General features: G+C 42.0%; 1 protein-coding gene and 1 long non-coding RNA gene across 2 annotated transcripts; both read right to left on the bottom strand.

Moving 5' to 3' along the window:
* SNRPB2 (small nuclear ribonucleoprotein polypeptide B2) lies at positions 1–8384 on the bottom strand. Its single transcript, XM_034061109.1, has 7 exons — positions 8258–8384; positions 7962–8049; positions 5952–6124; positions 3866–4006; positions 2603–2656; positions 905–993; positions 1–386 (listed from the first exon to the last, which is right to left on the bottom strand). The coding sequence occupies exons 2-7, from the start codon at positions 8023–8025 to the stop codon at positions 227–229; spliced, it is 681 nt and encodes a 226-aa protein (XP_033917000.1). The 5' UTR covers positions 8026–8049; positions 8258–8384; the 3' UTR covers positions 1–226.
* Positions 8385–12371: 3987 nt separating this feature from the next.
* Positions 12372–20434, bottom strand: LOC115946247 (uncharacterized). Its single transcript, XR_004549437.1, has 3 exons — positions 20307–20434; positions 18564–18674; positions 12372–15085 (listed from the first exon to the last, which is right to left on the bottom strand). It is a non-coding gene; the product is annotated as an uncharacterized lncRNA (long non-coding RNA).
* Positions 20435–20867: the final 433 nt, after the last annotated feature.

Below are 20867 nucleotides of genomic sequence, written 5' to 3'. Positions count from 1 at the left end.
TGGCTTGAGAACAGCATAAACTTCATTTATTTTATAAAAAAACAGTATTTCAACACAAAAATTTACTATCCAGTAGACCTGTGGAAATCCAACATCTCTCCTGGCTGCTGTGGAAATCATAGACAAGTCTTAAGATTTTGCAGAGAACAAACATGGTAGCAGAGTAAAGTATCACTGCATTAAAAAAACCCAAATATCTACACAATTCCTTTATAGGAGCATCCGGTTATTTCTTTGCATAGGTGATTTTCATTGCATGAGATGGAGTAATCTTGAATCCTTGGAGAGCATCTCGAGCAGCTCCTGCTTGATTCTCATTTTCAAACTCCACAAATGCAATGTCATGGCGTCCAGGCACTAAGCGAACCTCTTTGAATCCAGGAAACCTTTAAAATAAGGTCAAAGAATCAGATAATATTTCACAGTTTGATAATACATCTCTTATCAGTAGCTGTAAGACCTTATCATAAGCATCTACTAGTATAATAGTTAACTGTTAGTGAAAGATTTAAAGTGAAGGGTTTTGCATGTCCAGTCTTAGAACCATGCCGTAATTAAGGATCATTATCTGGAAGCAATTTAATCAGTCTTGTGAACATACGGAAGCAACTAAAGCTAGTTTTAAAACTGCTCCTGCTGTTATAAAGTCTTTTAATATTACAGTCACCAGCTTAAATCCAGTGCAGATTGATGGTAGATAACTTACACAATCAAAACCAGCTACCAAAAAAAATCGGATTTGCTTTCTGAACAAAGTCAGCAGAACTGACATCTGTAATCTTGGCAGTAAGACAAAGAACTGAAATACTTTCAGAAGAAACTCTTATTTCTAAAAAGTCAGCTTGTCAACTGAGAAAAAGCACACAGGTAAAAATTCAAAGAAGTCTTTTTATTCAAAACTTACTGATTGAATAACATGGACAGCATCATCTCATTTGTTTCCTCAGGCAAGTTATTAAGGAAGAGGATATAGTTGGGCGGGTTGTCAGGCACCTGCAACAACAGAAGATCAAAGCTCAGAAGATTACACACAACTATCTCTCCTCTGCATCTATCTCCATGATTATTTGAACCAAGGCTCTCATATCCTTAAGTATTGCTCATAACATTGCTCGATGGACTTCAGTATACCTTCCATGTAATATGCAGACAGAGTCCCTTGGTTCTGTTACAATGATATACTCATTTGCAGAGGCTCTTATTTCCACAAAAATCACAGTAACATAGTGTCTTAGATGTCACATTTAGACTCCAATTCTCAAGGGCTGATACTGCAGTATTCTCAGCACTGTCAAGGGTGGGACCCAGGTGCCCAAATTCTGGCTGTAGTGCTGTCCAAGACACCTGCATGGCAGCGGAAGAACCTCTGAAAGACTCACATCCTTCTGAAAAAACAGTGGGATAAATACCACATAAATACCCTGCTCACCTGCAGTAGTACTGAAATACTATTGTTTGGCAACTGAAGCCCACAAAACCCATATGGTTTTACTACAGTGCTTTATTTGAATTTATTAATTAGAAAACCCATTAGATTTAAAGTCCTCGAGTCTTTGAGAGATTTGCCTGCTAATATGAATATCTAGCAGCCCACCAGACAGAAGGCTGAGTAGTCAGTTTGCTGACACTGAACTGAAAGACTAGAATCTGCCCAAATCATCAAGGAGATTACAAAAATAAACAGGGCAGCACAACTTCAAACGTTCTGATAACAGTGCCAAAGAAGTTAATGCTTCAGCACAATAATTTCCTTCAGCTGATGGAAGTGTTCCAGGCAGTGCCATTAGAAAATAAACTTCTGAACTCCAAACAAATAACCTACTCAGGGCTGTGCTTTGATGCAAACTGACATACACATATTGTGCCTTGGTACAAATAATATCCAAAAGAAAACCCAGACTGAAAGCAAGATGTTCCCCTGTGGATTATGCATGCACTTCTCAACGACAGTATTCAAGAAAGAGATGCAGGACAGGCAAAGATACTCTTCCATAATATTTGCTCTAGTGCACATCTTGCCTCTTTACTACCTCTACTTCTAACACACTGCAATCATTTAGAAGGTTGCTCAAGAGACAACATGAGTGAAGCGGAGGGAGTTGTTGCTACATGTCTCCTCAATCCTTTGGAAAATAAGACACTTGTAAGGAACAAGTGAGCAGAGAACCCTCAAACTCCTGAAAGGAGACTTTTACACAGATATTCTGGCACCCTGTGCCATCTTCCTTCTTTTGTACTACTACAACAAAATAATTTAAAGGGAATTTATTAACAATGAAGAAAACCCCAAACCTAAGTATCCTTCAACTGATACTAAGGACAGTCCAAGTTTTAAGAATTAAGTGGGATTTGTTAATAATGCAGTTTTCTGTATAATAATTAGAAACTGCCAATTCTTCTTTTATGTCAGCCAGATGCAGTAAAAGTGGAATTTCTTTTGGTCATTTGCTGTGATTTGGCTGGTAGGCAAATGTCTCAGAGCAAAAAGGAAGCTATAAAATAGATCCTTGAGTTTGTGTAGAACTATTATTGATTGAGAATAAAGTAATTTCACACATTAATGCTTTTAGTCACACACACACACACACAGAGAAAGCATTACCTGTTGATTCTGTGCTGCAGTCCCTGGGGCACTGGCTGAATTCTGTGTTGCCCCCTAGTGAGTAAGTACAAAATAGTTTTACAAAGGTGTTCAGTTAGAAACACATAAGCACATATCACCATGTTTCTGCACAACTCAAGAAGTATGCTAAGGCTTTTTTAAGCTACAACCCAAGGAATGTTTGCCATTTATAAGATTTCTGACAGTAAACATAAAGCTCATGAATTTTGCTGGACTCTAAAGCCAGGTAATCAAAATGGAAAAAAAAAACCCAAACCATCAGTAGCAGATATAACCAATGGCCAAGTCAGCAGATATAGAAAAATCACTATTTCTCCACATTATCATATTTTTAATAGACAGGAAGTAGGTAGTTTTGGAAATGAAGGCCTAGACAGGACATACCTAACAAGAGAAAAATAGGCATTTCCACCAAGGACTCTGCTTTAGCAAGGATAACTGAAGCCATTACTATAATAGCTACTAGCAGTTATTTCTTCTTAAGAGATTTCTATATTATGATTTGACTTTTTAATAAATCCTGAAAAATTCTGCCTAGAAAATGTTGCTTTCTATAAACACTCTTATCCCTCCTTAACACCAATTTGTGACTTAGCAAGAAATGTAGTTAAGTAACACAATATTAAAACTCTGTGCCTGACTGTTTTCTGCTATACTTCAGCACATAAATTAGTAAACGTTATTAGTTTAGGCCAGGCCAACCCTTAGTGGAGATACATTTCAAGCCAACCCCTCTTCATCCAACTGTACATGGTAGGGGAGTTGGAACTAGATGATCATAAGGCCTTTCCCAACTCTGACCTTTCTACGATTCTACGCTAGTTATCTTGTTCCCATTTACCATTCAGTGCTTACAGAGCAAACAGGGCACTAAAATACTGAAGGGAAAAGCTGTTTGAGTACTTGAAGCTGGTATTAAAGAAATACACAGCCCTCCTTTATTACCTCTTCAATAAAGAGGTTAGCTCCTCTTTTGGTTTATTGTACCTTTGCCCTACATCTTTATCTTCATCTAGTAATAGGAAAGGAGGGGGAAAAAAACAGCAGGAAAGACTGTATCATCAGCTGCCTCTCCTTAACTTTTAGTGAGTGCACAAGAGTACTAGATATCATTAGACCATAGTTTAAGGAATTGAGATGTACCAAAAGACAACACTTAGTCCTAAAAAGAAAAATAAAACAAAATTAAAATAAAATAATTACCATGTATGTTTTTCGTATTTAACCAGGGAAGCAGCTTACCTGGATAAGCTTTTTATTTGGTGCATTTGCTGACTGCTCCAGAGATTTGGCCTTCTTCTTCTCCTTCCTCTTTTCCTTATCAGCAAAAGTACCACGCATTTTAGAGATGATATCGGAGTCTGTTTTTGCATACTGAATCCGCTTTTTTAAAACAAAAAAACCCACAAACAAAAGAGAAAAGACATATGCAGTTGATGATACTGATTATTTTGCACCATTTTCATTAATTGTGTTCTGTGCATTTACATTTTCCCCTCAAAATGTCTTACATTATTAAAAATATTGTTATGAACTGTAGATACGTTTAGAGTATCTAATCCTCGTGATTAATTCTGAACATAACTATAGAACTCAACAAAAACCCTTAAGATGGAAATTACTAACTTTAACTCATTGAAATCAGAACTCTATTCATCTAACAGCGTCTTTTTAGCACCTGTCAAGGTAAGAGATGTACAAAGTGATGTGAGGATGTGACAGAATTCGAACTATCTTCTATTAAAAGCCCTAGGAGGATTTTTTTAACCCCATTTTAAGGGGAGTTAAAATTTTACAGTGATTTCTCAGATCTTAGAGTTCAGCAAAACTCTGACTTCTTAAATAGAGAGGCAAGTACCTGCTTCAGTCCAAACCAGTTGCACAGATCATGCCAGCAGCACATTGGTGCTGGTTTTCTGACAGAGGCTGCCCAATGCAGTAGTCAGGGAACGCAGATGCAGCTGTGACTATACTTGTGTGCGATATTAGATATACACACACAATCCTACGACTTCTACTTTCAGAGACTATGAGACCCAATACAAAATTACACAGCAGTTGAAGGCATTTTTTAAAATGTTTTTTTTTTGCTTAGACAAAGCATGCATGCTGTAGGCAATATTCAGAGGGACATACACATGAAAGCTTATAAAGCCTTAATCTTTTTATTTCCTATTGCATTTTACTGAGCTCAAACCTCTATAAGGGTAAACAACAGAACTGAGCTTGCACAATTCCTTATCAAGGATTTTAGTGGGGAATCTGAAAGTGTTAATGAAAAAAACTTGCGGCTCAGCAACAAACTGTCTGTGCTCTCCTAAATGCTCAAAGCCACAGTCTGAAAGCTAGCAGTAATATATCCACCCATCCATAATGATACACTTGCATGTATCATTATGCCTCACAAATAGTTGCAGAATTAAGAGATGCCTAATTATCCAAGCAGGCAACGATGACATGTCAATCCTTGCGCTAATGTGTAGAAAGTACAAGCACTTTACCAAACACATTATTAAATCACATTCTATCAATCACCAGTGAATTTGCTTCACTCAAGTTATACTGAAATTCAGTTACTTGGTTTGGTGATGTGATGCATACACAAACAGAACTAGCCATTGATTCACAAAAATAAATCACTGGTCACATCTGGAAAGTAAAACTTCCTTCACCCTACTCACTGTTACCTCAAAAAGGAAGCATCATATTCTATCTATTTATTACAAATGAAATAGCAACCAAACTTACCGTAGATTAGATGCTTACAGTTAAATATTACTGAATTAATTTGCTAGGTTCAACAAAATGTTTTATCATGATCATTATCATGATAAAATATTTAAATAAATAAAAATTAAATAAAATTAAAATAAAATTAAAATTAAATAAAATAAGTATTTAAGATGTTCACAGCTTTAATCCAGCAAAGAAAAATATGCAGCCATCATTTAGGAAACCTAATTGGAAAGTTTAACCCCTGTGTTTTAGCTACAGCCTCTCCAGCACCCCTCTAGCTTGCATGTATTCATCAAGACGGGACACAACTGAGTAACAGTACAAGTACACAGGATGGTTAACACACAAGGTGCAAGTGCCAAAAAACTTTATCATACAATCCATAGAATGGTTTGGGTTGGAAAAGACCTTAAGAACATCTAGTTCTAGCCCCCTAGACCAAGGCTCTGTCCAACCTGGCCTTGAACACTGCCAGGGATGGAGCATTTATCATTTCTTTGATAAATTCTTTCACACTGTTCCAGTGCCTCACCACCCTGGTATCATACTACAGTATTTCTTTTATCTTCAGAAAGCTAACAATGTAACTTACCATTGGCTTTCCATAAAATGGAAAGCCTTGTAGTTGTCTCAAAGCATTGGTAGACGATCCAAGTTCTTTAAATATAACAAAAGCCTGTCCTCTCATCTTCATAGTCTTTAAAGCCACAATGTCGACCACATGGCCAAACTGTGAGAATAACGCATACAGAGACCTCTTCAGTTCTGTTGACCATATGAAAAAAAGAGATTACAACAGGTTACATGCAAATGTCCACTTCTACAGAGTTTGCTGTCCTTCAGCAACAATGTTTTTTGGCAGCTTTAGCTCACACAGAGATATGAGAGTTTTGTCTAAGCTGTTGCATGAGCCCATGTTTATTTGCCCAGTTTTTGTAAGTTAGTGTATAACACTTGCTTTCACACCTCAAATATTAATGCAGTGACAAAGCTGTACTGCCATCCATTCTACATTTTAAGCAAGTAACAATTACACAAGGGTATATATATTTTTTCATGTGCATATATGTACACACACAATCACATATTCAAGTATGATGTATGACAGCCATGAAAGGCTGATCAGAAAATCAGTACCATAACACACAGTACTAAAGAGGTATGGCTTAAAAAAGGGCCACAGCAAAATAATAACTGCTTAAAGGCTAATTCAATTTGGAAATTTTCTTTGTAACTGTTTAACCAGTTCTCTCACACACATGAAGTGTTTTTTCAGTCTGTATCTGAGTGTGTTTTTATATGAGCCCACTGTACTTTACAGCTGCAATGGATTTATTTTCATTATTTAAAATCACCTGACTACAAACCAAACAAAACCTTAATCTTAGCCAATCAAACTAAATCACTGAATGATAAATAAATCATCTGTATTGTGTAACCATTCTACCTCACAAATCTTAGCATGTGAAATACTTCAGCAACATACGAGCACTCTCTTGTTTACTGGTTATAAATCCTATTACCTACAGTAACTGTTAATAATTAGCTTGTAATACCAGCCCACTGTCACTTCCTGCAGCTACTCCTGACGAACCAAACTGCTCTATTTTTAAGCTTTTTTATTGAAATACTTTCTTTAATAATAACTTCTAAACCTCTATTTAAAAAAATCAAATCTGTAAGTTTCATAGGTAATTGGAAACTCTCCATTTAAAAAGTATAAGCACACAGTTTCATAAAGGAGACTTTCTAGTTTATAGGACACTTAACAAGCTACAAAGAACAAAGCTGTAAGTTACATTTATTCAGTAAACCCATCAGTTAAGAAATAATTTCCCAGTAAAACTGTTTGCACTTTCAGAGCTTCCCGAAGCACCCTGAAGAAACGTTTAAGTAGTGCTAATTTGATTCCAGCACTCTGCTCACAAACAGTAACAAATAAACTCCTGTGACTGTACCACAATCACTTTAGATTGTAAGCTAAGCATAAGTATTAAGTGGGTGGTTCTACACGCTGAATACACAGCCAGGTAAGGGCAAGATTGTGATTTCCAGCACACTGTGAGGAGCTGAAGTTCCTCAGCACAAAGCCACCTCCCTGGAGTGCACTGCATAAACTGCAAGGCAGTGCCTCCGATGCAACAACACAAAACAGGCTTGTTCAGACCATATCCACCGCTTCTGCATAGGATTGAACAAATGAGGAGAGCACAGATGACCCCATACCACAGCAAGAGGGGACTGCAGAGGCCACCAAAACATATGTCAACATCCCTGTTAGCATCCATCGGATATTCTCATTAGTCATTCACTGAGAAGCAAACCTGGCCTGTGCAGTCAGCTACACAAATGCAGCAAGGAAGTAACGAGAAGCTGCCTTAGAAACAAGGTCTCTGCCTTACAAAAAGAGACCTATGCATTGTGCTGCATTTGCTGACTTTAGCCGCAACTTCGATGGAAGCAGCCGTCTATTTAGAGCTCGGTTCACACCCGCCGCCTGCCCAGCACCTCACTGCCGGAGTACCCGGTGCTGCGAGAGCCCAGCCGCCGGCCCCGCTGGTACCAGCGACCGCTTCCCAGAGACAAGCCACGGCCCCCATACCTCCTTTCTTAATCTTATCGTTGATGTTGTTGATGTAGATGGTGTGGTTCGGCCTGATGTCCATCCTCGGCGACGGCTGCACTAACACCTGCGGGCAGAGCACACGTGGGACCCGTTACCGAGAGCCGAGATACCCTTGGGCCGCACGCACGCTCCATTCCCACCCTCCCCATGCGGGCCGATCCCACGGACGGCCAGAGAGGCGGTCCTGAAGGCAGCCCCACAGCATCCCACCATACCCCACATCCTCCTTTCTTCCTCCTGCCAGCCCGGCCCCGCAGCCCTGCGATGCTCACCTCTTCCAGCCGCAATGGCGGCCGCCGGTCCTGTCCCGCCCCGCGTAACGGCGACGCAGGCGGCAAAGCTGCTCCCGCAGCGATCGATGTGCCGAGCGCCGATGCCCGGCGACGCCTGCGCAGTAAGAGCCGCTCTGCTGCCGCTCTCCTCACGGTGACACTGGCCTTGGAGCTCCCTGTATTCGCTGCCTCAAGGCTCCTCTCCGGTTTGTGGAGGCCGGTGCAGCGCTCCGGGAAGTTCCGTTTCCCTCCAGATCATCCCCGTGGTGAGAGGTGGTCACAGTCGGGGCTCTTCGGGAATGACAGTGGGGCTTGGAGCTGCCCGAGATGGGGGTTTCCTGACCCGGTGTCAGGGGAGCAGTAAGCAGTTAGCTTCATTTTTGTCACCACAGCTGACACAGCAGCTTGTGGAGAATGAAGGGAAGCGGTAACTTGAAAATGCCTGCAGACATTCATTACTAGGGTTTGGTTTTACTTAGGATACTGAGAGAGCAATGTATCTGAGCATATATAATTGCTTGGAGGTACTTGAAGGATGCCTGTGATAGTGGCAGCTCAGGGTAAATAAACAGCAGAGGTTGAGCTTGTGGCCCTTGAAGTTTTGGAATAGATTTGCAGGCTGCATACCTTCTTTTCTATGAATAATTATGAGGCTTTTTCAGAGCCAATTTAGAGCTGTGAAGGTTTAACCTGGTAGCATACCAAAAAGAGAATATAATCAATAGATCCTGCTTTCTAAAAGCATGAATGTTAGGCATAGTTCTCCAGTTACATTTCAAGCAGAAAACCATTACTTCCAGATTCTAGGATTTGTCTGAATAAAAAGAAAATCTTATATTTAGGAAGCCAAAAGAGAACAACATGGATTAAAGTGAGTTGATTATAAATAAATGGATAAAAATCTGTTCATTGCAATGTTATTTACTGGTGGAAGAGAACAGCGAGCTCCTCAGCTGTTTGTAGCATTGCATGGAATGGGGAATGATGTGCCAGTGTGATGCCATATGCAATGCATACATGCCCCAGATTGAAAACAGGATAGGCAGCAGTTCCAGGCAAGTTTTAGGGGCCTAATTATTTTCCTTGGTTTACTGTTGTAGAAGTAGTTATTATGATGAAGTCTAACTTTGAAATCCAAGCGTAAGCAATGCATTAAATCACTGTTCTTTAGAAACACTGACTGTGCTATATTGTGCATTGATCAGTGTAGTCCATGTAAGTTCATCATGTAGTAACAGTGTTCAAAACCTACTTCCTTGTTACTGAGTCAGCGTAGCTAAGGGAGTTTTTCCTCACAGAATCAAAAACACTGACATGCTATAAATGATTTTCAAAATAAAGCTCTTCAGCTGTTCACAGAGAGGACATGTTAGAGAAAACAAATGCATGGAAAACCTCACCCTGACACAAAGTGAGGAGGAATTCATGGCTTCAGTAATGGATCCAGCACAGCGTGCTGCACTCATGCTTGCTCTGTGTCACTTTAAGCACAGCTGATTTATTCTTGCAGGATTTGAATGCAGTAAAGCAGAAAAGCTGTGTCTTTCCTGCTCCTCAGGTGGGATTTCACAGTCTGCCTGCCAGCTCAATAGCAGTGACATTTATTCTTCAGCTTGGCTTCCCCCTTCTCCTCCCCAAGGTTTATTTGGATTACTTTTGTTTTCTTAATCCCCTAACAAAGAGGTGCAGTGCTCTCATATTCACTCAAACGATCATTTGTTAAAGTCTGAAAGCTTGAAGTATTGCAAAGATTACTTCAAGTTTCTTAGCAAGAGTGCCCATAGCAACTTAGGAAGCAGTTATGATTTATCACCAATATAACAGGCTGGGAACATGCTTCCAGCTTGAACAGGTTGTCAAACAGCACTGGAGAAACAAAACAAAGGGCACAGGGTTCTTGAAAATACCTTTCTAGCAATTGCTTTTCCATCTTCCTGCCCTTTGCTCAGGTCAAGGAAATCCAGCATTTCATTATTATTGCTGTTGTTTGTTATGAAACCTGTAATAAACATTGAGGGGTTTTCCTTTGCCTTCCTTTTCTAAATCCAATGCAATTCTCCAAATTAAAACAGGAGCACGTACAAGAGCTGCCTGTAGTGGAAGCTTCACACACCTCTGCAGTCCTGCTGGCACTGATTTGGTCCACATGCACATGATGCCTCACACTTTTGACTGTTGGTATCTTCCTGTATGAATGTCATAGGATAAGTAAAGTTATTTTAATTGATCAGTATAGAAATGTTGTCACCTCACCTGTGTGTGTAATGAAAATCATATGCTTTTCATTATACAGACACAAGTATGACATTTTCATTATAACATTATACAGACATAAGTAAATTTAATTTGCCGATAACAAAAAGCTGTGTGGTTTGGTGGATATGCTGGAGGCAAGGAATGCCATCCAGAGGGACCTTTACATGCTTGTGAGGTGGGCTGATGCCAAGCTTATGAAGTTTAACCATGCCAAGTGCAAGGTCCTACACCTGAGACAGAGCAACCCCAGGCACAGCTACAGGTTGGGCAGAGAAGAGATTCAGAGCAGCCCTGCAGAGAAGGACTTGGGGGTGTTGATCACTGAGAAAATGAACATGAGCCAGCTTCAGTGTGTGCTTGCAGCCCAGAAAGCCAACCGTATCCTGGGCTGTATCAAAAGGAGCGTGACCAGCAGGTCAAAGGAGGTGATCCTGCCCCTCTATTCTGCTCTTGTGAGACCTCACTTGGAGCATTGTGTGCAGTTCTGGGGTCCTCAACATAAAAAGGACATGGAACTGTTGGAACAAGTCCAGAGGAGGCCACGAGGATGATCAGGGACTGGAGCACCTCCTGTATGAAGACAGGCTGAGAAAGTTGGGGCTGTTCAGCCTGGAGAAGAGAAGGCTGCGTGGAGACCTCATAGCAGCCTTCCAGTATTTGAAGGGGGCCTATAGGGATGATGGAGAGGGACTGTTCATTAGGGACTGTAGTGATGGGTCAAAGGGTAATTGATTAAAACTTAAACAGGGGAAGTTTAGGTTGGATATAAGGAAGAAATTCTTTACTGTAAGGGTGGTGAGGTACTGGAATGGGTTGCCCAGGGAAGTTGTGAATGCTCCATCTTTGGTGATGTTCAAGGCCTGGTTAGCCAGAGCCTTGGGTGCCATGGTTTAGTGTGAGGTGTCCCTGCCCACGGCAGAGGGGTTGGAACTGGATGATCTTAAGGTCCTTTCCAACCCTAACTATTCTATGATTCTGTGAATGCTTTGTGATTTGGCTGGGTTGATCTTCCGTGTTTGACTGCTGTGTTCTGCTGTCTCAAGGAGCACAATAATACCTCCCTAAACATTTGAACATGGACAAAAATGGTGAACAAAATAGCAGGATATAAGGAAATTCCCTAGGAAGCATAAAAGTGGTGCTGTGAGCACTGGCGAAGTCAGTATATGTGAAACCTCATGTATAAGACAGAAAAGGTTCTTTGAAGGGTGAACAATTTGGGGATCTATATTCAATTAGAAGGTGCAAAAGAAAAGGAATTGGGTCCTATAATTCAGCTGTTGCTGGGCAGTTGTCCTGACTGCCTTCCACCAGTGTAAATTGCCAGAAGGATCTGAGGAACTTGCAGTGATTTACAGATCATTGTTCACAGGCTCAGGATACGCAACCTTTGCAAACTAACAAAGCAAAGTGAATAGACAACTGATGGCAGGAGAAATTTAGTATTGACAAATGTGTGGTGAAGCACTTGGAAAAGCATCGTTTAAACCACCTGAATTAACTGTAACCGCTCAGAAAGAGGACCCATCTGACCCCTGTTGGGGAACAGTAAAACACACAGTGATAGGGAGAGAGGCAAGCAATAACACCATATGCAAAGGGGAAAATGTATTGTGGTACCTTTAATAAAGCTGTCCATAATCTAAGATGATTGAATGTAGTACTGCTTGATCTAGAAGAAGCTCCACACATTCATCTGACATTTATTATTGGCAGTTTATACTTTTAATTATTAAATACTCTGCCTGACAGATCTCTCAGGTAGACAATGTAATTTAGTCAAGGGACCTTCACCAGTCAAGGGAAGAGTACACCATCACAACCATGTATTTATTACTAGTGTTTCAGAGGAAAATCAGTCTATCATGATTAATATAATTGTTTGCTTGTAGTATTGACCAAGTCACCTTTCTCCCTTACCAAGTCCATAGGAACAAACAGCACAGCACTTTGTTTCTCTGGATAGATTTCTAGTTTATGGCAACAGATGATAGTTGCATTGCTTAAAAAAAATGGAAAAAAATACCATTGTTAAGTGAACAAGCATTGAATTTTAGATATTTGACATTTGTATTTTATTGTTGATCTCCAGAATAATATATCCATCATATATATCCAGCATTGTTCAGCCTGGAGAAGGTTCCAGGGATACCTTACAGCAGCCTTCCAGTACCTAAAATAGCCCTACAAGGAATCTGGAGAGAGACTTTTTGTAAGGCATATAGTGACAGAACAAGGGGGAATGACTTTAAACTGACAGAGGGTAGGTAAGGTAGATATTAGGAAGTTGTTCCCCGTGAGGGTGGTGAGACATGGGCACAGGTTGCCCAGAGGAGCAGTGGCTGCCCCATCCCTGGCAGTGTCCAAGGCCATGTTGGACAGGGCTTGGAGCAACCTGCTCTGGTGGAAGGTGTCCCTGCCCCTGGCAGGGGGGTTGGAACTGGGTGAGCTTTAAGGTGTCTTCCAACCCAAACCATTCTGTGATTGCATGATAAGCTGTGAAATGAGTGTATTTCATCTTTGTGCTTTATGAAGCATGCTAAGAAGAAAAATAAGAGTAAAATAATCAGCAGAACCTGGACGATGACTCCACAGGTCACACAAGGAGCTTGTTCAACAGAAGCCAGCTGAGTTCACCAGTGAATTATTCACTTTCCCATCTCAGCTGTGTTTCTTTTATTTTAGTGCTCACCAGGTGGCAGCAACTATCACTGCTCTGTTAATACAAAACCCCTGCAATTAGCATCAGTAACAGACCACTTCCCTTCCACCCCCAAAAAAATACCAACTCCAGAAAGAAAATCTCTGCACCCTGGAGAACATGCCAGACCTTTAACAGATGACACTTTTAGGACCTTGCATCTCTTCCGTCCTTGGGGCTAAAGCTTCTCTGAAATCACAAGTATGCTGAGCACTGCCCTTGATGGCAAACTTCTCCTGTTCGCTATATTTATCATCATTGGTAGTTCCCAGTTAGTTTTTGGTGTGTTAATATACTGAAAAAGATAAAATGCGGGTAGTGCTTTTAATTCCATACAGATGGTTCCAAATTAGTTCAGGGTGCTGGGGGTTGTCCTTTTATTAGTACTAATTGGTGGCAGTGCCATCTGTCCATGCTGTAACTCTTCGCTGGGGAGAATAGCAATGCACTGGTTTGATTTATTATTGTGCAAGAATAGCCACATTCCTTCCCTTTTTCTTTCAGTCTGGGTTAACTTTATTAGTTTTACTGGTATCAGCATTCTAATGTAATGTAAGCAATGTGACTTACACTGAGCATTTGAAATTCAGTACTTTTGAATCCTAATACATTGTAGTGTAATGAAATCAAAACTTACCTGCTGAGTTGTATAAAATTGCCTGGTTGTTTCCATCACTTGTTTTCTTGAATTTCACAAACCACCAGTCCCCCAGTGTGAACGGCTTCACCCACATCAATACAAACCAGTTTTATCTGCTTCTCTTGCAGAGTTTCCCTGATGCATGAGTTCTCAGCCCACCAGTGGTATCCTGGCTGCAATGCTGGGTAAAAGGAGAGCAGCAGTGCTCTGTACAACACTCTCACAATGGGCATCAGGTGCAGGAGGGATGGGCTCTCATGGGGCAGGAAGCCCTATCCAGGGCAGAGTAAGGAAACAAGGAACTGGCTGTGGAGCATGACCAGAGAAACCAGCCTGGGTCATCCATGAAGCACTTGGTGTGTAACATTTGCTGTCAAGGAACAGCAAGTGCAAGTGGTTCCATAAAGGAGGGCAAGCCAGAAGCCCAGCATGTCAGACACCAGCATGGCACAGCCTCACTGCACCTGAGCAAGAAGAGCAGATCTAAATCCATCAGCTCAGCCACTGCTTGCTGACCACCAGACAAGACAGAAGCAACAAGAAAGGTCAGAGATAAGTGTACAGCTTGGGCTGTGTGAAGTACCTGGCCAGGCATGGTTGCTGTGCAGCTCAGGTAAGGACCAGAGGTCACAGACTGGGCCTAAACAAAGAGGAGCCCTGGCAAAGCTCCTTACAGCCCTTGTGTCACAGCAGCCTGAGCCGGTCAAGCTGCCCCAGGTCAGTGCTGGTCTTGAGCTTAAGCAGTCAGGCACCTTGAAGGGATGTGTAGTGCTGCAAATTGCAGACATCTGAGGGACTAATGAGATGAGGGTGGATGCTGGGAATGTTACCTGTATCACTGATCTTGGAGCAGCTGGGGAATAGAAGCTTGGAGGTGATGTCTGCAGCAGCCCAGCTAAACTGTGGCAAAGAGGTGAGGAGGAAGCTTAACCTGCTTTATGCATCGTTCATGGGCTGGAAGGCAGGGCAGTGGCTGGGCATGGTGGTCTCACATAGCTGGTGGCACCACTGCGGAGCTGAAGAAACCTCTCCTCACATGAGGAGGGAACACAGCGTGTCTTGGATGGAAGAGCAAACCTGCCCTTGGAAACACGGCTTGATAGGGAAACAGATTTGCCTAGAAGGAGGATCTCGAGCAGAGATTTGGTCCTACCTGAGGAGTGAGGTCTGCCCAGCTTAGGGTATCCACAGTGCTTACTGGCAGCTCACCATCAGCATCCAGTGTAGGGCTCTGTGAACAACAGGATCCCATAAACAAGCTCTTTGATTTCCAAACACTTCTTTCTCAAGCCAGCTCAGCCTCGAAATTGCTAACACCGTGCCAGCATCCAGCTATGAAGCCATAAATAAGCTTGTTTATTACTAGTCTTATGGTTAATAATTACTGTAGTTTGGGCAAACAGCAGTAGTAAGCTCCTCTAACAAGTTCTGCCTGGGCTTGTGTTGAACTCTGCCAGTTCCCCGTACAGATACTAATAAAGCTCGTGAGTTATTTTGATTGTCTCATTCCTTTAAACATTTATTGATTTAAATCATTTAGTTCTCAGTCACAACAGGCACTGGGGTGCTGGTAAATCATACCATCTCTGGTACTTGAATTGGCTGTAAATCTGCCATATCTGGTAGGCTCAAGCTGGCTATAAATTCTTTCAGTGCTCCTAAAGCCTGGCTGGCTGTGGAAATGACTGCCTGTGTTGTGCTGCCTTATATCTGCAGTCGTGCTGGGAGTCAGAGAGCCCTTCAGTGCCTATTTCTCATTTAGCTTCAGTGTGGTAGAGCCCTTTCCAAGTATTAGGGTTCTCCTGTGCCATCCCTTTAAAATAAACACCCTACATCACCAAATGCTGTAGGTCAAGAACGACATCAAATGCAGCGTCAATCTCCTCTCTATCAGAATTCCACATGGAGCAGCTCTGCGCTCGTTGGCTTTCTAAAAGACTCCGTTCCAACTATGATTTACACCATCCTGCCTTCAGTAATGTAAAAATAAATCTCAGCTCTCTGAGATGAGATCTTGCCTCTGAATGAATAAATTTCCCACCTCCAAAGAGTGAAATGAGAACAGGTGCTTGTATATACGAACACATGAATCTGCTGCCTTAAAATGAAGTGCGCAGGTGGATTAAGACAATCCTTCCTGCTGCACTTCTGGTTACAAAGTAAAGCTGTACAATATTAAGCAGCCAACGTCCTAAATCAAATTAAAATGTCCTGTTTTCAGCCCCAAAGGCAATTATTTCCCATAGAGCTGGTCATAATTTTGCAGAAGAGAACTAGTAGTGACAAACCCCCCTTTTGTTTAAGGGTATTTTTATAAATTATATTCAGTTTTTAGAAAAGGTTTTTGTTCTTCATAAAATGGATGAAACACTTGAACATTTTCAAGCACTGAAAAAGCACTATTACAGAAGGTGTTTTGTTTTTTTCTTGCGAGACAGAGGAACTATGAACTCTTCCCATACACCTCCTGCTGCCTCTCTAATTCTGTGTGAAGTGATAGCTTATCCCGGAGAATCCCATTCAGCCGACACAACTTCTTTACTTTGAGGTTAGTCGTTTTTCAGCTCAATGTGAAAATGTGATCTTGTGGTTGCTATCTGAAGGTACATCTGTGTTGCTGCCAAAGGGAGCACAGGGAGACATTGCTGCTCTAGCAGTAATTTAGCTAGCTCATGAAGTACTAACATCAAGGTGATGGAAACACAGGAGGCCAACTCCTGCGCTACCACTCGTGATGTCTTTAGGGACTGCAGTGATAGGACAAGGGGTAATGGGTTCAAATTTAAACAGGGGAAGTTTAGATTGGATATAAGGAAGAAATTCTTTACTGTAAGGGTGGTGAGGCACTGGAATGGGTTGCCCAAGGAAGTTGTGAATGCTCCATCCCTGTCAGTGTTCAAGGCCAGGCTGGACAGAGCCTTGGGTGCCATGGTTTAGTGTGAGGTGTCCCTGCCCATGGCAGGGGGGTTGGAACTGGATGATCTTAAGGTCCTTTCCAAACCTAACTATTCTATGATTCTATGTTGGGTACGTTGATGGCAGCATTCCACTGCTCTTCCCTGCCCTGCTTGATACAGGTGGATATTGAAGCCATTTAAGAATGTCTGGAGAAGTGCAGCCGGGAAGCAGATGAGAGAAGTGATCTCCCCACCTCTCCTCCATCCAAGAGCATGGGGCAGGACTGGCAGGGCAGAGGCAGCTTGTATGAGCTTGCCAGTGAAGAGGTACCTATTGGGTAGCACCTTCTACACTCCCTTCTCCCAAACCTGCAATAAAGCGTTAGAAATATACTACTGCCTTTTCCACGTTATATAAAATCTCAGCTAAACAATATAGAGAAGGGGCTGCCCCTTTCTCTTTGCTGATTGCAAAATACTTTAGTTTTGTTTGGTTTTGGTTTGGTTTTGGTTTGGTTTGGTTTTGGTTTTGGTTTTGTCAAGCTTCTAACTAGTCCATTGCTCACTCTGCATATTTAGTCCTTCCTAACACTGTGTTAGGAATAAAGCAGTGTTAACCTTTCACAAGTAATGACAAATAGAAATTTGATGCTTGAAAATGCATTTTCTATGAAAGAGAAGAAATGTCCCTATGCAGTGTTATACTACTAAATAAAGGCACAAATCTACTGCTGATCCCATTCTCCTCCACTAGATTTGGGTTTTCCCAGTGGAGACTCCCTCTGCCTCAGTCTCCATCCAGGCACCAGCTGCTGATCTGCCCTGCAAGGGGCAGCCTGTACCTTCTCAGCTATGGTATATCAGCCTCTAACTTCCTGAAAACAGGAACTGTGGGTATGAACTGGCATGCAGAACATGTCTGAGGGAGAGTCAACTATCAGTTGCCCTTGGACTTCATCATGCTGCATCCATACCTGCTCCCTATAGCTAAGTGGCAAACAAGGTGTAGGACTGTCATTGCCCCTTTGGACTCTCAATTTCAGAGGCAGACATCCCTACCCTGGGGAGGGAGTAGCCTGTCCTTCACCCTAAAATGGGTCTATCAGTGAGGAGAGGATGAATATTGTTCCTTGGTGCTTTGCACCCTGTGTGATTTTCCCTAGTCCGTCATGGCTGTAATGGTGTCACTTCTTTGCCCCGTGTACTGAGACCACATGTGTGCACAAATGACCTCAGCCATGGATTGCATCCCAGCTCCTGTGTCAGGGGTTGTATTTCCCTTCTTCAGTGAGTCTTTCAAGAATGTTTTTGTGGGGTATCTGCTTATACACAGAAAACGTCCCCGAGCTGACTTTGTTCAACAGCCACAGCCTCTGAGCAAGTCAGTTGGGGATGCTGTCACCCAAAGAAATACTGCTTGGCAGCCAGATTATATGCCATGAACCATTTCTTCAGGGAATCCATCTTAAACTCATTTTAGACTAACATAGCCAGAGCTGTATATTACAGCAAGGGGCAGCTAACCCTTTAGATCTGCCAAGTGTGATTGAAACCCATTACTCACTTTCTCACTACCTGGACAGTTTTATCCAAGAAAACAATTGTTGGGGGTGGAAAACTTGCTATGCAGACGGTCACAGAGCAATGTTAATGATCCAAAGGGATTCTTTGCCCTGACTTCAAACAAGAGCCAGCTGCCAGAGGAAAAAGCACAGAAAATAAAGTGTTCCAGGGCACACTCCAATCTTTTTCCAGTCAAATTTTGCCTTAGGACATTAAAGCATTAACAATATTGACAGCATTAGTACAAACCTGAGTATTGATTCTTTGTCAATGCAGTGTTTCTTCTTGATAAGACCATGCAATATATCTTCTCCGTATCCACATCCTGTGAAGCTGGCAGCATTTCGGCGTGAGCAAGCCCTGGGGGAAGGCAGACGCAGTGCATAAGGGTCCATTCATTAGTTAAACACTGCAACATTAACTAAAGCCTCACCAGAGGAGAGAGCTTGTAAGGAGTGAGAGACAAATGAGATGTTCATCAGAGGACTGCAGATACCCAGCATAATCTAATATACCCAACATAATGGAAAGGAAAATGAGAAGCTTCCTGGTTTCAGAATACTTGCTTTCCCTTTCTTTCTCCCCCTCCTTCTCCCTTTCCCTTTCCTTTTTCCTTTCCCCATCTCTTTTCCTTTCCTTTTGCCTTTTCCTTTCCCCTTCCCCTTTCCTTCCCATTTTGGTTCAGTTCAGAGCCTCCAGAACAGCAGGAAACTATGGAGAGGCAGGGAAAAGAAGGGCAAATACATTTGTAATTTGAAAACACTTGTGCAAGTCTCTCTTCCTGCATTGCCTTTCTCACCTCTTGCCTGCTTGAACATGAAGAAGGACTTACTCTCAGAGGGAGCAGTCCTCTCTCCTTGTGCATCCACAACAGTGTAAGTTACAAACAGCATCTCCTTTTCCTGCTCTTCTGCTGTTATATACTTCTGCCTAGCTTAGTGTTGTATCACTCAGATCAGAGAAAGCACAGCATCCCAGGACATGGCTCTTTGTCTTTTAGTCTTGGTATTACTGAAACAATCTCTTTGCTTAAAAATGGAAACATCATTTTCCACTTAAAAATACATACATATGCCCCGTATTAGATTCGTCACATTACCACACCTTGATCCTGTAAACAGGGAAAAAAACCACCCAACCATCAAACTGCCCAGCTGATTGCTAACCAAACTGATAAATGAGGTTTGTTTATGCAATGTGAATAGAAATGGGCTTATTATACTTTGGGGTGAAATAATATGGTATGACTTCAAAAATAAATGCCTAGAAAGAAAGATAGAAGTGGTTTTTAAATACAAAACCATGTTAATAATGCTTTCCCCATGCAGGAAAAATGATTCTGTGTTTGAGTCTGATCCTGCAGGAGCAGATACCGCTGATCCACTCATTCATTTCGGCAGGGCTCTCCGGAAAGGTCTCCAAGCAGGATGACTATGGATTGTTAGCATTCATGGAAGTGCCTCCGTGTTTTGTTGCCAGGAAACGGTAATGAAAGTGTAGGGATGCCAGCTTGATGATAGGGATGCAGGGCGGCAGCATTAATCCCATGCTTTGCAGACACGAGATCTCTATCATTTGCAAACACGAATGCCTGCACAGGCTGTCAGAAATTCAGGAAGGTCGTTTGGCTACTGGTTCTGTAGAAATGTGGAATGTTAGAAAAGCTTAAGCCAACAACAGCATCAACGTTAGAGCTCTGAAAAGCTTCTTCTACCCCACAGAATACAGTTTTGTGGGATATCATGGGTAGATTTAGATTAGGTATAAGGAAGATATTCTTTACTGTGAGGGTGCTGAGGCACTGGCACAGGGTGCCCAGAGAAGCTGTGGCTGCCCCATCCCTGGCAGTGTCCAAGGCCAGGTTGGACACAGGGACTTGCAGCAACCTGCTCTAGTGGAAGGTGTTGATGCCCAAGGCAGGGAGTTGGAACTGAATGAGCTTTAAGGTCCCTTCCAACCGAAACCAGGCTGGGATTCTATGATTATACTCACGTGTAATGTATTTGTGCTGTTTGTTTTTCAGGTAAGAAGAACATAACTAAGACGAGTTGCCTCTGTGAGGGTCAGGGACCATCAAATATTGACCTTAGTTAATAAGCAGAGGGATGCTCATGTTTTTCCTGCAATGGCAAAGACACAATCTGGTAAATTAAAATGCAGCTTTTCTATATAGACCTGCCTGTAAGCAGAACTAAGGCAAAACCTTTGATAAGTCCCAAGGGTGGGGATGCAGTGGTCAGGGTTGTATCTAAATTTGAAGCCTTATAGTTTTGTTTTTTGCATGCAATATCTTCCCTCAGTGGGAAACACATCAGGTTCATATTTGCACACTCATAAAATGCTGGGTTTTTTAATGTTTTGTCCCATAGAGAGCATTTTCTGTTGTCCTGCTGACTTTCAAGGGATTAGCATCAGTCCTTAGTAAGGGTAATAAAGTCCTGTGAAGTTTTATGATTCTGCTTCTTTGTTTCTTACCACTCTTTCAGAATAATTAGTTCCAATACACATGGTGAGCATAGTGAACTATAGCAAAGACTTCAGAGAAACTGACAA

This window comes from Melopsittacus undulatus, chromosome 3 (assembly GCF_012275295.1).
Source record: "Melopsittacus undulatus isolate bMelUnd1 chromosome 3, bMelUnd1.mat.Z, whole genome shotgun sequence".
NCBI classification, from domain to species: domain Eukaryota; kingdom Metazoa; phylum Chordata; class Aves; order Psittaciformes; family Psittaculidae; genus Melopsittacus; species Melopsittacus undulatus.
This window is presented reverse-complemented; position numbering and strand designations above follow the sequence as displayed.

What these genes read in the sequence shown, in the direction of transcription:
- SNRPB2 (XM_034061109.1), bottom strand. Translation starts at nt 8,025, where the DNA reads ATGGACATCAGGCCGAACCACACCATCTACATCAACAACATCAACGAT. An exon ending in CAAATAAAAAGCTTATCCAG is followed by an intron (nt 2,657 to 3,865) that starts GTAAGCTGCTTC and finishes CTTACTCACTAG; the next exon opens with GGGGCAACACAGAATTCAGC. An exon ending in CTGCAGCACAGAATCAACAG is followed by an intron (nt 994 to 2,602) that starts GTAATGCTTTCT and finishes CTGTTGTTGCAG; the next exon opens with GTGCCTGACAACCCGCCCAA.